This window comes from Cucurbita moschata, unplaced genomic scaffold (genome assembly GCF_002738365.1).
Source record: "Cucurbita moschata cultivar Rifu unplaced genomic scaffold, Cmos_1.0 Cmo_Scf00021, whole genome shotgun sequence".
In the NCBI taxonomy this organism is placed as follows: domain Eukaryota; kingdom Viridiplantae; phylum Streptophyta; class Magnoliopsida; order Cucurbitales; family Cucurbitaceae; genus Cucurbita; species Cucurbita moschata.
In genome coordinates, this window is record NW_019268537.1 from 3,332,007 (window position 1) to 3,349,474 (window position 17,468).

The window sequence follows — 17,468 nt, forward strand, 5'->3', positions numbered from 1 at the left end:
AGGCCATGTGCCTCAAGGCCCATGACGACACTGACTGGATCGTTTAGCTGGTATTCTAGAAAGGCAATCTCTCACTCCCATTAAATTCTCAATTTGTTTTCGTTGGAATCCAAACAGAGTCTAATTTTAAGTAAATTTTTTTAAAGTAATGATAATAATTATAATGCCAATCAACTTATTTCTAAAATATACATATATTTCCTCTTCAATTGATATGTAATCTCACAACTCTCCATTATGGACTCTTATGGAATTGGAGTGGTTAAATGAACCTCTCTATTTCTATATAACTGCACCCTTTTATCTTCCATTGTTATGCTTATGTTATAATTTGTTAGAAGTCCATTTATCTCATCACTATTTTTCTAAAATGAGATGAAAATCCAACGTTTCACCAATTTCATATTATCTAATAATTTTAAACGTAAGTGATTTTGAATTCGTTAAAATTAAAATTGATTGGGAGTGGGAACTGGGCATTCAATTCTTGTTTCTGAACCAAGAATTCTGGTTGATAGTTTCAGAGTTGAAAAGGGCGATTTAGTAAAGAAAACACAAACCGACATGCAGAAGATTCTATAAAAAGCAAAGCTTTCCAGACAGTTAATCGACTGAGAAAAGGAGAAAAAAAGGAAGAAACTTTGATTCCCAATGGCAACAACCCTTTTGAAGTAAGAGAGAGCAGAAAGTGAAAGCATTGCAGGCATGGCTTCCACTGAAATGGTGAGTTATGTCAAAACTGAATGCCTTGGGAAACACTTTCCATTCTTCTCAACCTGAAACTTTTCAAACACACAAACTCTGATTACTGCGTCAGTTGCTTTAAATTGCCACAAAAACGCCCCAACTCCTTCATTATTATGAGCTTTCCTACCCTTTTAATGGAAGTCTCATAAATTTGTGGCTTTGGAAAAGGAGCATTTTCAAGCATCGTTATGAATGATTTGTGTTTTGCTTTCCATTTGGTGTAATGGGTTTGAAGAGTTGATTGGATATCATAACTTCTGATCTCAAAGATTGTGTTTTTACCTCTGGAATTTGAGTGTTCTGTGGGTCTTCTTTTTGTTGGATTGTTGGAGGGAAGTTTGCCCACTGAAAAATCAAAATCAAAATCAAAATCAAAATCAAAATCAAAATCATTCAGGATTCACAGAACATAATTAAGTTGATTGAGACTGCTGCTGCTTACATTTTTTGCAGCTGTTCTGAAGGCCTCCTTGTGAGTCATTTGAGGGTTTTCAGCTTTGAGCCTTCTGATTTCATCCCTTTTCCAACACAAACAGATTAGATTCATTCTTTTAAACAACTTAAGTGCGCTTTGAATGGCTTGGAAGGTTAATAAGTGCTTGGAATCCATCCATTTATTAAAAGCTTCTTTTAGGTTCTACTAAAAGTGCTTCTAGAAGTATTGTGTCTGCTGTGAGGTCTCACCTCAGAGGGGAATGAAGTATCTTTAGGTTGGAGAGGAGGAGAATGAAGTATTCTTTATAAGGATGAAGAAACCTCTCCCTAAAAGACGTATTTTATAAACCTTGAGGGGAAGCCTGAAAGAGAAAGCCCAAAAAGGACCAGACATGGGCGCCGTACTAGCAAGGACGTTGAGCTCCGAAGGGAGTTAGATTGTGAGATCCCACACATCGATTGGAAAGAGGAACGAGTGTGAGTGAGAACATTGGGCCCCGAAAGGGGGTGAATTAAGATCTCACATCGATTGAAAAAGGGAACGAGTGTCAACAAGGATGCTGAGCCTCAAAGGGAGTAGATTGAGATCCCACATCGATTGAACAGGAAAATGAGTGCTAGCAAGAATGCTGGACCCCGAAAGAGAGTCGATTGTGACATCTCATATCGTTTGAAGAGAGGAACGGGTGCCAGTAAGGACGCTAGGTCCCGAAGGGGTGGATTGTAAGATCCCATGTCGATTGAAGAGGGGAACGAATGCCAACGAAGACAATATCGGCTATACCTAATATCTGCCAGAGAAGTACTTCCCTTCACTAATATTCTACTATTAGAAGTGATCCCAAACTCACTATAAAATGAGTAAGAAGTTTGGAAGTTTGATATCTTACTTGATGAAACAGTTGTATGCTGATGGGACACGCTGTCTTTTCTCAGGAGCTTGAAGTGATCATTCAACCAAACAAATGAACAAGTTAGAAGTTTTCAGATTTGCTGTTATAATTGGAAATCACAATGTTCTTACGTTTGTGTACAGAGGGGGGTGTGACAGGAATCAAGCCTTCTTCAACTTCATACTCAGAAAATTTCAAGTTTGATCTTATGAAACTGTCAAACAACTTCCCTGAACTCATTTCTCTACAAGCTTCTTTGGGCTGAAAGGACAAAAAGATAGAGACAAACAACAACATCTGATCATTAAATCAGAATTCAAGAAGAGGAAGAAGGAAAAAGGCTCCAAATACCAGATTGCGAGATAGAGAAGACAGAAAATGAAGAGGAACCAGAGTGGCTCTCAGCATGTTAACAGAAAGGAGGCTTGAGCAGTGGCCGCACGTCACAGTCACCTCCATCGACAAGCTGCTGCACGGCACGCTGACCTGCATTTTCCACATGAACAAATCATTCACATGAATTGAAGCTCAAGAACAATGAAGAACACCAACACACCAGCAAAATGGTGGTGCAGATTCCACATTGCACATAGCAAATTTTTTCAGGAAGTTCAAAGGGATGGTTCATTATTGTAAAGTGAAAGAAAATCTGTTTGGGTCTGTAGGTTCTAAGAAGGCAATCTCCAAACTTATAGCAGATATGAAGGGGTTTGGCATTAAATGGTGAAAAACACTTGGAAGAGTTTTGGGAAGTTGGGAACAGAGTTGGAAGTTCAATGAAGCTGGGTGAGTGGTGCTTGTTTGTCTCATGTGTCGTTGTTTTGTCCTTCAATGTTTGCAACAAACAGCTGTGATGCAGGAGACCGTGCTGTTTTACTGATGAAAGTGAAAGTGCAGAGAGTTTTTACGACGATGTCTGCTTCGAAAACTTCTTTGCATTTTAGAATCTCTGTCTGTCTTCGATGTCTTAAGGCCCAAATGGTAGTAATCAATCCCCTCCTACCCACCACCTTCTCTGCCATGTTTGCCTATTACACTATTTTTCACATACGTACAGACAAGCCCTCTCGATAGAGCCATCAGCTTTGAAAGCTTTGTGTTTCAGGGTATCGTTAGACGTGTATTTCCATTTGTTTGAATACTACTTGTTTTGATTATCGTCAAAGTTTTGAAAACTAAATGTATATCAATAAAATTTGGTAAAGAATTCAAATGATTACTTGGAAAATATGAAAATTGATTAAAAAACAAGCATAATTCAAAAATTATATAGCTTCATGCGAGATATAATCAAATTTTGTTACCACATTTCTAAAATGGTACTTGTCAAGGTAAAAATCATACCAATAACTACATAAAAATTGATTTAGATAACCGGGTATCGCGACAGAATCAAAGTTCGGATAGAAGGTCGAATAACATTCCATGCGGGAGGAATGAGGAAAAAAACCCTTGCATATAAATGCTGAAGAATTATGTTGTACATTCAAGTAAATCAAGGAGAAACAAATGTCTAAGGGCCCATCATGATTTACCTTTACCTATTCTTTTCATGTAACATCTAAATTCCGGCGGTTTAAATTTGGGTTAGTAACTTCATAAAAGCATAGAGCAAATGGGAATAAGCAACAAGACAAGGAGCACGTCAAACGAATAAGAACATGAGAACTTCTGTGTTTCGAAATCGAAATAGTAAAGAGTAATTCATAAACATGCCAGTCCCATCCCCATAGCATGACAGGTTCAAAGACGTAATCGGTCTAACTTGATATCCAAAATAAAAACGATCAAGCAACATTGTCAACAAGATGCATAGTTCAAAACCCAGTATAGAATAAACAACCAATGGATCAAACATCAGACAGAGCCTTCACCGAACAAAAAGATTCAAATGGACCATTCAAAACTAGCTTCTCAAGATCAACTAATACAACATCCTCAACACGTATCGGGCACTTACCCAATCGGTTTCAGTATGGCAAACATACACACACACACACACAGAGAATCAAACGTAACTGCAGTTCTAAAAAATTCAATACATTAAAAGTCTGCAATAATCACGAAACCCCAAACAATCAATAAAAACGATGGAAGCAGGTTGTAACTCAAAAAAGACAGTAATATACATAAGCTATCTTGTTTTGCAAAAGAAACCACAAACACAGGAAGATGGGTATAAAGATCGAGTTCTGAAATAGTATGTAAAACAGAGAACCAGTTCCTATATATTAATGAAGTTCTTACATATTGATGGTGTAGAACACAGCCAAACGAAGAACCACGCCACTTCTAACTCTTTGGATACAAAGTCTAGTCGGGATGAGGTACCAACAGTGATTAGTTCGAAAGGAAAAATATGAAAACAAACTACACAATCATTTGGCACTTAGCAGTTTGAAGACAATGGTAAAAACTAAAATAGTTCAGTCCAAACATGTTAAGCTTATTCTGATAAGTGAAAAACGTTAATACCAGGGGTTTTAGAATAATATCATATTTACATAATTCATCAAATGTGAACGAAGAAGACAATACTAAAACCGCTTCAAACTAAAGAACTTAAAAAAAAACGATTAAAAAATATACACTGCATTGCAGGAAGAACACATCGCGTTGCAAATGATCTTCAGATTACGTGAATAACATTAGGGAAGATAAGAACATCAATGTTCTATAAAAGAATCAAATTACACAGAAGCAAATAAAATCATTAATATATGTCGGACTTGAGCACTACCAAGACAGAAAACTTACCAATCGCACAGAAAATAACAGGTAGGCAGTTAACTCCTCAACACAAATATATGAAGTTTAGGATAAGCATATAATTCATTAAAAATTAAACAGTTTTTTCAAGGATGATAATCGCAAAGGAGTAACTAAATATGAGGATCTTCATAAAAACGATAATAAATCGACAAGAAGAAAACAAAATCCATGTCAATAACTAGACTCAAACAAGCTTGATGAGCAATTCTAGATAAAATTCAACGACAATTAAACATTTAGATAAAACGAAAACATGATGAAAAACAACGGATAAACCTAATCACCACCAGCTTTGTTGTAAACGTAGGTCAAACCACATTTGCCGCAGTAGTGGCGATCAAAGTGGTTGGCCATGAAAGTCCCAGCACCGCACTCGGCATTAGGGCACTCCTTCCTGAGCCTCTGCACCTTTCCAGAGTCATCGACCTTGTAGAACTGAAGGACGGCGAGCTTGACCTTCTTATGCTTGTGCTTGATCTTCTTGGGCTTGGTGTAGGTCTTCTTCTTTCGCTTTTTGGCGCCTCCCCTAAGACGGAGCACAAGGTGCAGCGTGGATTCCTTCTGGATATTGTAGTCGGCAAGGGTTCGGCCGTCCTCAAGCTGCTTTCCAGCGAAAATCAAACGCTGCTGGTCCGGGGGGATTCCCTCCTTGTCCTGGATCTTGGCCTTGACATTGTCGATGGTATCGGAGCTCTCAACCTCGAGAGTGATGGTCTTACCCGTTAGGGTTTTCACGAAGATCTGCATCCTTGGGAGGCTTGTTAGCAGAGCCGCACGACTGAACTGGTGTAACAAGGGTTTGTGAGGAAGAAGGTTGCCTTTTATAGGTAGGGGATTCGTCCTTCTAGGGTTTCTGGGACCCTAATTTTCAATGCCTTATTATTTTCTTTATTAAAAAAAACCTATTTTTTATGTGTTTAGTATTTTTTTTTTTTTTAATACTATCTATGTTTTTTTATTATAATTTAACCTATTTTAAAATTATATAAAATACAATAATATTAGAAGAAAATACCCCTTTTAATAATTATCTATTTTTAGTTTTTAAGCCATTAATTTCGTTTATTTTATAATTTACTAAAAAATTGTATGGGCTTTGTTTGTTGTGGGCTCGTTTCTTATACATGGGTTCGATTTGGGCTTTGGGCCCAAAATTCTTGGACTTGGGCCTAGTTGGGCTTAGTCTCAACTCCTATCGCATGGGTTTTGGGCTACAATTTATATTTATTATTATTATTTATTTTCATCCATTTTCTGAAAGGCTTGTGGGAGCTCTTGCCTTATCTGTCTCCTCCATCGAGAGGGAAAGAAGGTGTACTGTAACAATGGCAAGAATGCCGTCACTGCCAGGCCTCCACCTATTTTCCTCTCTCCCTTCAGCTCCGCCGCCGCACGATCCCTCCTCCGCTTCTACTCCTTCAACCCCCATTCCAATTCCCAAATACCTTCCACCCAAATCCCGCATTCTTCGAACCAACCCTCCAAAACCACCTAATCCTGCTCTCAAAACCTTCCACCGCCGTTCCAAATACTACAAGCCTGTCAAGGACGGAGTAATTTCATCCCACGGCGATCGCGCCGTCGTCATCGGCGATTCGGGTGTCTCGTATCTACTTCCCGACGCTCCATTTGAGTTTCAGTATAGCTACTCTGAGATCCCCAAGGTCAAGCCCATTGCAATTCGCGAACCGGCGTTTCTGCCCTTTGCACCTCCGACGATGCCGAGGCCCTGGACGGGTAAAGCTCCGTTGAAGAGCTCGAAGAAGAAAATCCCTCTATTTGATTCCTTCAATCCGCCTCCTCCTGGTACGAAGGGAGTTAAGCAAGTCGAAATGCCTGGCCCGTTCCCGCTTGGCAAGTATCCAAAAGAGGGGAAAAGCAGAGAGGAGATACTTGGGGAGCCCCTCAAGAATTGGGAGATACGCATGCTGGTGAAACCCCATTTGTCACATAATCGCCAGGTTAATCTTGGTGAGCTATGATTTCTTCTCCCCGTTTCCTTATGCAGTTTAACTATCGCTGGTTGTTATGTGATCATATATATATGCCTTGTTGCGATTCCCAGTTCTATGATCGGCTGAAGTTGGTGACCTTTTTTCATTTGAATTGGACGTGTTAGGAAGGGATGGACTTACCCACAATATGTTGGAATTGATTCATTCGCATTGGAAGCGGCAGCGTGTCTGTAAAGTTCGCTGCAAAGGTGTTCCCACAGTTGATATGGACAATATCTGCCATCATCTCGAGGTAGAATTTTCTCACATTCTTCATTTTGTAGTCATTTCTATTGAATTGTATGAAGCAAGTTTTGTTTTATCTTTGCCCTCCCTTATGAGTACTACTGGATAGATGTTCTGCTAGTTTTACAATACCAAATTTGTATCACACTTTCCCACGTAATTGTGGGTACAATTGTAACAGCCCAAGCCCACCACTAGAAGATAATGTCTTAGGCTTTCCCTTTCGGGCTTCCCTTCAAGGTTTTAAAACACGTTTGCTAGGGAGAGATTTCAGGTTTCCATACCTCTGTAAAGAATGTCAATGTTTCGATCTCTCCCCCCAATCGATGTGGGATCTCACAATCCACCCCTCTTCGGGCCCAGCATGCTCGTTGGTACACGTTCCCTTCTCCAATCGATGTGGGACCCTCAATACACCCCCTTTGGGGGCCCAGTGTCCTTACTAGCACACCACTTCATGTCCACTCCCTTCGGGGCTCAGGCTCCTCGCTGGCACATTGCCTGGTGTCTGGCTCTAATACCATCTGTAACAGCCCAAACCCACTGCAATCAAATATTGTCCTCTTTGGTCTTTCCCTATCGGGCTTCCTCTGTGCTAGGTAGAGGTTTCCACACCCTTATAAAGAATGTTTCGTTCTCCTCGCCAACCAATGTGGGATCTCACAATGGTGCTATGTTTTATGGATTGCAATATAATCCTCTGAGAAAGCAAGAAAAATATGGCATAATTCACTCATAACCAATGCTAAATGTGCCAAACTTCAAAACATTATGTCACAAGCTTATGTTGTGGCGCTGGATGTACCATGCTATCCTAATTCAAACCAGCCTAATAAAATCTACCTGGTTTGTATGCTACCAACATTATTCCCATTTGACCGATAGCGAGACCATATTCATCTTGTACAACATGATAAGGAATTGTCCCTGAATCGATTTCCTCTAATTTGCTACTGCATGATATGAGTTCTCTCTTTTTCTATAAGAATGTTGTCCCTGAATGTTTACATTCCCCAAACTCTTCCTGACAAATTCCCTTTTGATTTATGAGAAACAGCCAGCATTCTCAGTTCATTTACATGTTAGTTCCTTGTGCTAATGATTCCAGGAAAAAACAGGTGGAAAAATAATTCACCGAGTCGGTGGTGTATTATATCTTTTCCGAGGTAGAAACTACAATTATCGCACTCGCCCTCAATACCCTGTAATGCTGTGGAAACCTGCGGCCCCTGTGTATCCAAAACTTATTCAAGAAGCTCCAGAAGGTTTAACAATAGAGGAAGCTAATGAGCTAAGGATGAAAGGGAAAAATCTTTTGCCCATATGTAAACTAGGTAAATGAGTATATCATTCTCCACGGTCTCCAAAAGAGTTCTTTAACTCCATATTGCTATCTCTAAGATGATCCTTTCTCTATTTTTCTGATTTTCTTTATGGTCAACTTTGAAATTGAGATAATTTATAGTGCTTTTGTGATAGAGGCAATGTTATTCATTTGTGAAGATGTAAATTAGGTGATGAAGCTAATGAGCCAAGACTTTAAGAATGGAAAAGAAATTTTGATGTGGAATGGGATGCGACCATGACGGGCAACGTGATTCCATGGAGTAATAGGTTTTGTCAGTTTGGTTGGGTTGGATTACCAATATAACCAACCCGAACTTGTGGGTTGGTCCAAAAAAATCCCTCAACCCAACCCGGACCATGTACACCCCTAGTATTATTGTACTAACTCACCTGTAGCCTACTACAATTTAATTTGTTATTCATTTGGACTGTTTTTTTAAACCTTAATGCAATTGCTGGTAATTTATACAAAATGGTCTCATTTGATCCCCTTTATAAGTTTTGAGCTTAATCTATCTCCTTTTGCAGCAAAAAATGGTGTGTACATTTCGTTGGTGAATGACGTAAGGCACGCTTTCGAAGGAAGCATTCTGGTGAAGGTTGATTGCACTGGGATGCATGAAAGTGATTATAAAAAGTTGGGTGCTAAACTCAAGGTTGGCATACATTTTCATCCTTTAATCTCTGCCTCGTTCTTTACTCATTGCCTTGTCTATGGTGATTCTTAGAACGTTGCTTGCATAGAAATTAGTAGTTAGAGCCAAAACTCCTCATACAGTCTGCTATATCAATGGAACTGAGTTGAGCCTTGTCATTCTCTTTTCTGCCTATGTATATTTGCTTGCGATATCGTGTAAAACTTCGAACTCGATTGCAATTGCATCTTACGATTTCTGTATGCAGCACGCTTGAAATGCTGGCTCTGTATAGTTTACTTCGGAAGCAGTAGTTTGAAGATCATACAATGATCGTTTGACGTAGATTATTAATTATCGTTCTTCTTGATTTTTGTTTACAGGAATTGGTTCCTTGCGTGTTATTATCATTTGACAACGAACAGATATTGATGTGGAGGGGAAAGGATTGGAAGTCAGATATTTCAGAAGATCCTTCTGCTACACTTCCTAGTCAAGCACGCACAAATGATGGTTTGTGTTCATCTGGTTAGCATATTCCTTTCATATAATTAAACACTCAATAATCTTTGCTTTTTTGTTCCTTTTTCTAGGCGAGTCTATTGAGAATGGTGACCTCTTACATGGCAATCATCATACGATCAAAACTAGCCCAAAAATGAAGCTGTTATGGGAGAAGGCTATTGATTCAAACAAGGCATTGCTGCTAAATGAGATAGGTCTTGCTCCGGATGACCTTTTAGAGAAAGTTGAGGAGTTCGAGAGAATTTCACAAGCAACCGAGCATTCATATCCAGCATTAATCATGTCAAGTGAAGATGACAGCAGCAGCCCAGATGACAACCTTGAAAGTCAGGATCGCGACGAATCTAACTACAGCTCCGACGATGACGAAGATCGGGAAGGAGACCTTTTTGATATTGTTAACCCGACTGTACCTATGGGATCATTACCCGTTGATATCATAGCAAAGAAGCTCAGACCTGAATAGATCAATGTTGCTTTGGTTAGTAAATTTCATGTTTGTGTATGACAAGGGAAAAGCTGCATATTTTCAGTGTATCTATTTGTAAAGAAAGTAATTGTACTTTGAAACTCATTAACCAAAACAAGTTGAAAAGGAATAAAGAATTGGTTCCTACTGTCTTTAGACACTACAAAAATTGGTATGCAATTCAGAAGTCTCAAAATGGCAATTCAAGTACAAATTTGGGAGTTCATACTGAAAGGGCGAAAAAGACACCAATCATTATGTAGACTCCGGATATACAGCTACACGTATTCCCTTATAAATTGCTCCACCTCAGATACTTCGCCCTTCAAACCAGAGGCTTCAGCAACTGTTACTTTGTTATGGCACTGTGTGAACGAAAAAGCTTTTCCAGGTACTCCTAGTGTGAAGTCATTTGAGATATCAGCATCTGAGATTGCGCTTCTCGATACTCGTAACTTGTCGCTGTACAAACATATAAAAACACAATGCTGAAAATTGCAATACAAATTCATGGCAGATCTTTAAAAAGATGTTGCTAATATAGAGAGTCGAATGCCATACATCTCTTTTTCCATCTGCTTGTTAATAAACTCCTTTGTGTGGGCTGTCACCTTGTCTGCTTTGTTGCATAGTATCAGAACAGGGATTTTCTTCTTCACAACACTCGCATTAGTCAGGATGTCATAGAGGTACCTTCCATAGAAATTTAATTAAATTTAAAGCGCAAGTGAGTGCTTATGTGACAAATTACGTGCTTTCTATGGTGCTATGGAATGTTTTCTCGAGAGAATTGGGAGAACTCAGGAGACTCAAGCTTAAGTAACACATTCATGAAGAACTTGGGCTACTCGAAACATCTCCATTCATATAGTAAATGCACATGAACGTAAACAAAAAGTTGAGAGGACTAATCCATTACTCTGAAGCTGCACGACAGTTGGGCAAAAAATCTAAAGCATCCACCACAAAGACTACACCAGCTGCTTGAGGCAGAAATTCATCTAGTTTGGCTCGAAGGCGAGAATGCCCAGGAACATCAACAAGATGAACAGGCTTCAGTTTGTCCTTCTACCAAGACACACAAAGAAAAAAAAATATCTGTTATTTTAAAGACTGCTGGAAACAGAAACCAAGCGGCAATGATCGTATTGATTTCAAAGCTGAAATGGATCGGCGATGGAGCATTCTCAATTCCTGAGTATCAGTGCTAGAAAACAGAAATTACCTTGGTTATTTCAGAATGAAGCACAAAAGTACCCTCATTAGGTTCCATTGATGTAACAGTACCCTGATGGGAAGAACCATCACGAAGCTGCAAAGGCATAAAAACATCATAAATGACAACACATTTAGAAGGCAAGAGGTTTTTCCCCCCTTCTTTCCCTTAATACATTAATCTTTAGCACATATATATAGGTGGGTATAGCATCACCATACACCCAAAAGAAATTATGCTTCGTCTCAAATTGTATATAACAGCATTGTCAGACATGAATTAATCATTATGCTATGCTTTGAAGTATCCAAGACATCAAACACCAAGAATGTCTACAGAGTATTCCAAAAGAACATTAGGGGCTTTAAGGCTACTTCTTGAGAAGATGATGAGAAACATAGTTAGTGTATAAACTCATATGGCAAAAGGCTTAATCAATTGGAATCGAAGTATATGAAGAATGCAAAAAACCAACAAGGCAGATGCTTACTTGATAAAAAAGAACAGTTTTCCCACTTCCACTGAGCCCACTGAGGAGAATGATGTTCGATTTTCTGCGCTTAAACAAGCGAGCTGCGGGGAGAGAAGGGGGAGTAAATTTCAATTCCAAAATGTTCCACCATATACCATTACAGAATGGCACATTCAGATAAAGAGAAAGACTCACTCAATAAAAGAAGCAGAGTGGTAAATAACAACACAGCAACCCCAACGTAGAGTTGAATTGGGGGTATTTGGTGAACAAGCTCCAAGCCTTGTTCTAGCCATTGCTCCATATGGACTTTCAATTGCTCCACCTGAACCTTCCACTGTTCCGCACCCTCCATTTCTAAAATTTTAGAGTCGATACGCTCCAGAAGTTCAATTCTTCAAATCAAACCGAACTTTTCAATCAAAATTTCCTCGCCCCCAAATTCTACTCGAAACCCTACACCCAGAAAACCAATTGACGACAATCGATGGAATCCACGAAACAGAAATCACGAAATGAAGAATCGAGCTAAAGAGAGTACCTGATCCGATAATCCGCTGCAAATCTGAAGTGCGGTGAAAATCAATTTGGGGACGAATGAAATTACCCAGTACGCTCGCGGTGAGGCCTAGAAGTTCACCGTCTCTGCTTTCTTTCCTTTCATTCCCTTCTTTAATTAGTTTTTTCTAATATAAAATTTTGTTTTATTTGCCTCAAAAGTTCTCTCCTCTCTTTTTTATTATTTAATGGTTCTTTCTTTTCTTGACCTTTTCCATGAAATATTAATTAAAATTTTAAAAGCGGATAATTTCATTTTTGAACTAAAAAAAACATCACAATTTTATTAAAAAAATATAAACTTGAGATGGTATTAGAAGAGATTCAAATTTCAGACTTTTTAGTCGAGCTTGTCTTCTAGCATGGGAGGATGAGTCAACTTTACTAAGAAGGTTAAGTTGAAGTGTCGAGTAGAGAGAGAGATGAACTTTGTGCTCAAGCACAATGATCGTAAACTTACATTCTTACTAGACTCAACCTAACCAACCTAAAGATTACGATGGGTCTAATTGCGGGATTAGGTGCTAAGTTGTTGAACAGATAAAGGTGAGATCCTAATGAGTTAAGTCTTTCGATAGGGGCTCAACCCAGTGTGTGACTATCTAAATAAGTTATAAGTCGTAGGCCATCGCCACCTAGTGAAAAATCCATTTAGCTCGACTTTAAGACTAACAAATGTGACATATCTATAACGTTAGAAACACAAAGTCGTTGTCTTGCCACATGGTCGGGCAAATTTTCCCTTTATGTCTCGCCACTAGCTCAACATTTTATAATTGCAGAACTTCAGTGATCATGAGATATTAAACTCATTCATAAGCTCGAGGGAGACCGAGTGTTGAATCAATTTCAAATTTTCTAATCTTTAAGTAATTTGTTGAATATCGTTGGTTTCATGTTTCTCTTTCGCAATTTGTTGATGGGTTCTTCTCTGGTGCGATGTAGGGTTTAAGGAATAGTGCATTGCTTTGTGAGATCGTACATCGATTGGAGAGAGGAACGAATGTCATCGATAACGCTGGACCATGAAGAGGGTAGATTGTGAGATCCTACATCAGTTGGCGAAGAGAACAAAACATTCTTTATAAGAGTATGAAAACCTCTCACCAGCAGACACGTCTTAAAAACCTTGAGAGAAAACTCAAAAGGGAAAACCCAAAGAGAACGATGTAAGCTAGTTGTGGGGTTTTGCCTGTTTACGTGCTTAATAAGTTATTTTTGGTAGTGTGGACTGCAAATCGTTACGATCATATTAGAGCGTTTGTGAATGGAGGCGGAATAACTAAATTTACCATCGTAGATGCTAGGTTTAATAGCATAATCAGGGCCTTAAAGGAGAAGTTAAGCAATCAGCTTAGTTGTAGGTGTTTGGCCCTAAAGCAACCATGAATGGCATATGCAAGCAGACCATTGAATGCATCACGGTTGAGATCCCACGTCGGTTGAAGAGGAAAACAAAGTCTTGAGTGTAGAAAGATCTCCCTAACATACACGTTTTAAAATAAAGAGGACAATCCCATGTCAGTTGGAGAAGAAACTAAACTAAGTACTTAATTAAAAAAAAATCTAAATTAAGATATATTTTAATTTATTTGAGGTCGAGACATATACTTTTTAAGGAATGATAAAAACATTATTAAAAAAAGGAAAAACAGGCTGTTTATATATTTAATGAAAAAGAGCACGCCATATACTCTTAGATTGGCATTTAATTCTTGGGCATAGACCAACAAATTATTTTGATTCGATATTTTTCCACTTTTTATAAATAAAAAATATTAAAAAATAATAATAATAATCATAGATAATTAACTTTTACTGCCTAATTTTTATTCTAAAATTTAATTGTCATCCAATTTTATTCTAAATGTTCTAATAATATTTATCTATCAATTTTAATAAAAAAAAATGTAAATAAAACTTTCTAAATTAATTCGCTTCAATAATATCAAAATTTGTACAAATTTTATAACTTTTTAATGCCTAAATTAGTCATGAAATAATTTCATAAATAACTTTCAAATTTTAAATTTAATAAAAACTTAGGTCTAATGATGTTATTTTGTAATTTATTAAAATGAACATTTTTTAACGAAAATTTAATCAATTTTTCCAAGTTTAATACAAATGGACAATAGAAACTGAAATAAATATTTACGAAAATATTTGAACTTAGAAAAATCAAATTAAAATTATTTTAAAGAAAAAAAAAGGTACAATTATTTTAACAAATAGCCATCGATGAGCAATTATTTAAAGACAAATATATATATATATATATATAGATCAAAGTGCAATTATTTCAAGTATGTGTATTAATGCTAAATATTTTCAAATTGGTAGCAGATTTAGAATTGGATCGTAATTGGTAGAAGTTATTTATAACTTGAAAATTATTAAAAATTAAAAATTGAAAATTATTTATTAATGTATATATTTGTAAAACTAGAAAATGAAATTAAAAGAATTAAGTAAGTTATAAATATATAAAAAAATAAATTAAATAAATATTTAAAAGTTTTAATAGTATCTTTAAATAAAAAAATATCTAAAAAATATCTGGATGAATCATTAATATTGTACTAAAAAATGTCATTTAAACTTCGTAAAATTAAAAAATGAGAGTTGAGAAAAGTATTAAAAATAAATACCCACAACAATCAAATTAAAAGATAATTATTTTCGTAAAATAAAAAATTGAAATAGACGTTTTAAATAATAATCTTAAGAATTAATAATATTAATAGTAAAATTTAAAATTTAGAAATATATATAATTACTTGAAAAATGAAGGAAAAAAAAAAAAAAAGTAGTCTATCAACTGTTCTTTTCACGTGTATTTTATTAAAAAAAAAAAACAAAACATAATAAATGCATATTTTAAATCCACGTTGAAAGGACTATAAGAGATGGGGATAGAATCCTCAGCTTCGTCGCCTATAATTATTCAACAACGCCTGCCTGAAAAACCAATCAAGCCTCGCTCCCATGTCTACAGAAGAGACGGCGGACGAGCAAGACGGCGCCGCTGTCCACGGCGACATTTTGGAGTGTATTCTCTCTCACCTCCCTCTCATAGATCTCGCCTCCTCCTCCTCCGTTTCACGTGGCTGGGAACGCGCCGTCTCTTCCTCTATCTCCCATTTCAACGCCCTCAAACCATGGCTCCTCCTCCACTTTCACCCCAAATCCTCTCCTTCCGCCGCCGCATACGACCCTCGCTCCGCCGTCTGGATGAACATCAACTACCACTCTCCGATCCCCCCCACCGCCCATCTCCAATCATCTCACTCCTCTTTACTTTACACACTCACCCCCTCCAAATTCTCTTTCTCAATCGACCCCCTCCACCTCACGTGGGACCACGTGGATCCCCCGCTGACTTGGCGAACCGACCCAATAGTTGCCCTCGTTGCCCACAGAGTCATCATCGTCGCCGGCACGTCCGTCTTCAACGACGAACCTCCCGCCGTTGAAATTCACGACTTGAAATCCAACACGTGGGACACGTGCGAAGAATTGCCCTCAATCTTCGCCGAATACGCGACCGCCATGTGGTTCTCGATTGCCGTTGACGACAACAATTTACACGTCATGCATAAAACTTCCGGAGCGATATTTTCATTCGACCCGATAAAGAAATCATGGGCCGGGCCATTTGACATGAAACCCGACCCGGATGTATTTTCATCGATAATCGGATTTGCCGGCGGCGGAATGGTGATTGTAGGACTCTTGGGGTCGCCGGAGGATGTTAAAAGCGTGAAGATATATGAAGTGGTGGTTCAATTTTCAGAGTGGCGGAAAATTGGGGAAATGCCGAAGTCATTGGTTGAGAAATTGCAAGGAGAGAGTGCAGAAATGGCGTCGATCGGCATGTCGTCGGCCGGAGATTTCATATTCCTTCACCACGGTTCTGACCCAGTGGAGGTGATACAGTGCGAGGTGGTCAGCGGCGGCGATGGCGGTTGCAGGTGGGGAATTGTCCCGAATACGGTGGTGGATGATCGGACACGGCTCCGGCGATTGGTGTTCACCAGTTCCAACGTGGGCGTAGAAGATTTGCAGAGAGCGTTGAGATCAGAAAGTCCTCAAACCACCATCAATGTCAAGGAATCCGACGGACTGAATTAGATCACTTAAAAAAACATCTATTTTATGGATATTATGTTTATGTTTTTTCTAATATATGGAAATTTCTGTCTCCACATTTATATAGTCAGTCCAAAATGATTAATGTTATTTGTGTGTTCAAGCTTTAATTATTGGCTAGATTATTTTTTCTTAAAAAACAATATTAAATTAAAAATATATATAAATTAATAATATCCCTAAACAATAAAATTGGCTAAATTATTTTTTCTTAAAAAACAATATTAAATATATATATATATATATTAATAATATCCCTAAACAATAAAATATATATATAGAAAAATATATATTCTTAAAATTTTATAGATATTAAAGATTTTTTTTTTTTTTTTGATAGAAACTACACATGAATATATTTATTAATTTAGTTACATGGGTCAATTCTTTTATATGTACCATTAGGGGTGTACATTCAACTCGACAACCCGACGACCCGAACTAACCTAATTCAAATTATAAGAGTTGGGTTGGGTTGGATTAGCATTTCGGGTAGGGTTTGGTCCATTTTTTCTGAACCAAAACTGAATCGGTTTAGTTTCGAGTTTATGGGCAAAAGTTTCGAGTTGGGTTGGGTTACCAATTCAACCAACCCGAACTTTTGGATTGGGTCAAAAAAATCATCCAATCCGGACCATATACACCCCTACGTACCATCGACCCTCTCTTTAAAACTAATAGTTATTGACATTTGTTGACGCCAGTGAATGCTATATATAATGATGGTAAGATATATTAATTTCAACATCCATTCACTCTAAAATATCATTTCTAAATAATTCATTAATTCGGTTATATGTCAGATAAAATTAGACCCCTATGTACTATTAACCCTCACCCTCACTTTAAAACGAATAGTTACTTACATTTGTTGACGCCAATAAATGTTATTTATAATGATTGTAAGATATATTAATTTAAATATCCATTCATGGTAAAATAACATTATTCTTAGTTAAATTTTCCAACCATATCTCACTTATTCAACACGATATTAAATATTTGAT

The 17,468-nt window shown here is 37.6% G+C and overlaps 5 protein-coding genes across 10 annotated transcripts; 2 read left to right on the forward strand and 3 right to left on the reverse strand.

The window, feature by feature from the left end:
• Window positions 1-475: 475 nt before the first annotated feature.
• On the reverse strand, window positions 476-4,815 carry LOC111458453 (axial regulator YABBY 4-like). 5 transcript variants are annotated; one of them, XM_023101141.1, is made up of 7 exons: window positions 2,632-3,284; window positions 2,427-2,561; window positions 2,207-2,336; window positions 2,073-2,121; window positions 1,190-1,265; window positions 1,030-1,092; window positions 476-776 (listed from the first exon to the last, which is right to left on the reverse strand). In XM_023101141.1, exons 1-7 carry the CDS (start codon window positions 2,701-2,703, stop codon window positions 729-731), a joined length of 573 nt encoding a protein of 190 aa, XP_022956909.1. In that variant the 5' UTR covers window positions 2,704-3,284; the 3' UTR covers window positions 476-728. The 5 variants fall into 5 exon arrangements, with proteins under 5 accessions (XP_022956909.1, XP_022956907.1, XP_022956911.1 ...); XM_023101139.1 differs by having other exon boundaries at window positions 476-782; XM_023101143.1 differs by lacking the exon at window positions 2,632-3,284 and adding an exon at window positions 4,323-4,815 and having other exon boundaries at window positions 476-1,092.
• Window positions 4,816-4,954: 139 nt separating this feature from the next.
• LOC111458454 (ubiquitin-40S ribosomal protein S27a) lies at window positions 4,955-5,653 on the reverse strand. Its single transcript, XM_023101144.1, has one exon. It carries the CDS (start codon window positions 5,592-5,594, stop codon window positions 5,124-5,126), a length of 471 nt encoding a protein of 156 aa, XP_022956912.1. The 5' UTR covers window positions 5,595-5,653; the 3' UTR covers window positions 4,955-5,123.
• A 455-nt stretch (window positions 5,654-6,108) lies between these two features.
• Window positions 6,109-10,217, forward strand: LOC111458445 (CRS2-associated factor 2, chloroplastic). The gene is made up of 6 exons (XM_023101128.1): window positions 6,109-6,818; window positions 6,967-7,094; window positions 8,196-8,421; window positions 8,963-9,090; window positions 9,453-9,582; window positions 9,663-10,217. The coding sequence occupies exons 1-6, from the start codon at window positions 6,173-6,175 to the stop codon at window positions 10,058-10,060; spliced, it is 1,656 nt and encodes a 551-aa protein (XP_022956896.1). The 5' UTR covers window positions 6,109-6,172; the 3' UTR covers window positions 10,061-10,217.
• On the reverse strand, window positions 10,134-12,446 carry LOC111458450 (signal recognition particle receptor subunit beta-like). 2 transcript variants are annotated; one of them, XM_023101136.1, is made up of 7 exons: window positions 12,293-12,446; window positions 11,947-12,207; window positions 11,770-11,852; window positions 11,289-11,375; window positions 10,983-11,131; window positions 10,625-10,756; window positions 10,134-10,525 (listed from the first exon to the last, which is right to left on the reverse strand). In XM_023101136.1, exons 2-7 carry the CDS (start codon window positions 12,104-12,106, stop codon window positions 10,342-10,344), a joined length of 795 nt encoding a protein of 264 aa, XP_022956904.1. In that variant the 5' UTR covers window positions 12,107-12,207; window positions 12,293-12,446; the 3' UTR covers window positions 10,134-10,341. The 2 variants fall into 2 exon arrangements, with proteins under 2 accessions (XP_022956904.1, XP_022956905.1); XM_023101137.1 differs by having other exon boundaries at window positions 11,947-12,146; window positions 12,293-12,429.
• A 2,779-nt stretch (window positions 12,447-15,225) lies between these two features.
• LOC111458448 (F-box/kelch-repeat protein At1g23390) lies at window positions 15,226-16,564 on the forward strand. The gene has a single exon (XM_023101134.1). It carries the CDS (start codon window positions 15,298-15,300, stop codon window positions 16,441-16,443), a length of 1,146 nt encoding a protein of 381 aa, XP_022956902.1. The 5' UTR covers window positions 15,226-15,297; the 3' UTR covers window positions 16,444-16,564.
• The last annotated feature ends 904 nt before the right edge of the window (window positions 16,565-17,468 follow it).

Excerpts from the sequence above, each read along its gene's own strand:
- LOC111458448 (XM_023101134.1), top strand. The coding sequence starts at position 15,298 with ATGTCTACAGAAGAGACGGCGGACGAGCAAGACGGCGCCGCTGTCCAC.
- LOC111458445 (XM_023101128.1), top strand. The coding sequence starts at position 6,173 with ATGGCAAGAATGCCGTCACTGCCAGGCCTCCACCTATTTTCCTCTCTC. Across the intron at positions 6,819-6,966 it reads TAATCGCCAGGTTAATCTTG|GAAGGGATGGACTTACCCAC; the intron begins GTGAGCTATGAT and ends TGGACGTGTTAG. Across the intron at positions 9,583-9,662 it reads TCAAGCACGCACAAATGATG|GCGAGTCTATTGAGAATGGT; the intron begins GTTTGTGTTCAT and ends TCCTTTTTCTAG.
- LOC111458453 (XM_023101138.1), bottom strand. The coding sequence starts at position 2,703 with ATGAACCATCCCTTTGAACTTCCTGAAAAAATTTGCTATGTGCAATGT. Across the intron at positions 2,562-2,631 it reads TCTGCACCACCATTTTGCTG|GTCAGCGTGCCGTGCAGCAG; the intron begins GTGTGTTGGTGT and ends TGGAAAATGCAG. Across the intron at positions 2,122-2,206 it reads ACCCCCCTCTGTACACAAAC|CTCCTGAGAAAAGACAGCGT; the intron begins GTAAGAACATTG and ends GATCACTTCAAG.
- LOC111458450 (XM_023101136.1), bottom strand. The coding sequence starts at position 12,106 with ATGGAGGGTGCGGAACAGTGGAAGGTTCAGGTGGAGCAATTGAAAGTC. Across the intron at positions 11,132-11,288 it reads TTCATTCTGAAATAACCAAG|AAGGACAAACTGAAGCCTGT; the intron begins GTAATTTCTGTT and ends GTGTCTTGGTAG. Across the intron at positions 10,757-10,982 it reads AACTGTCGTGCAGCTTCAGA|GTACCTCTATGACATCCTGA; the intron begins GTAATGGATTAG and ends TTTCTATGGAAG.
- LOC111458454 (XM_023101144.1), bottom strand. The coding sequence starts at position 5,594 with ATGCAGATCTTCGTGAAAACCCTAACGGGTAAGACCATCACTCTCGAG.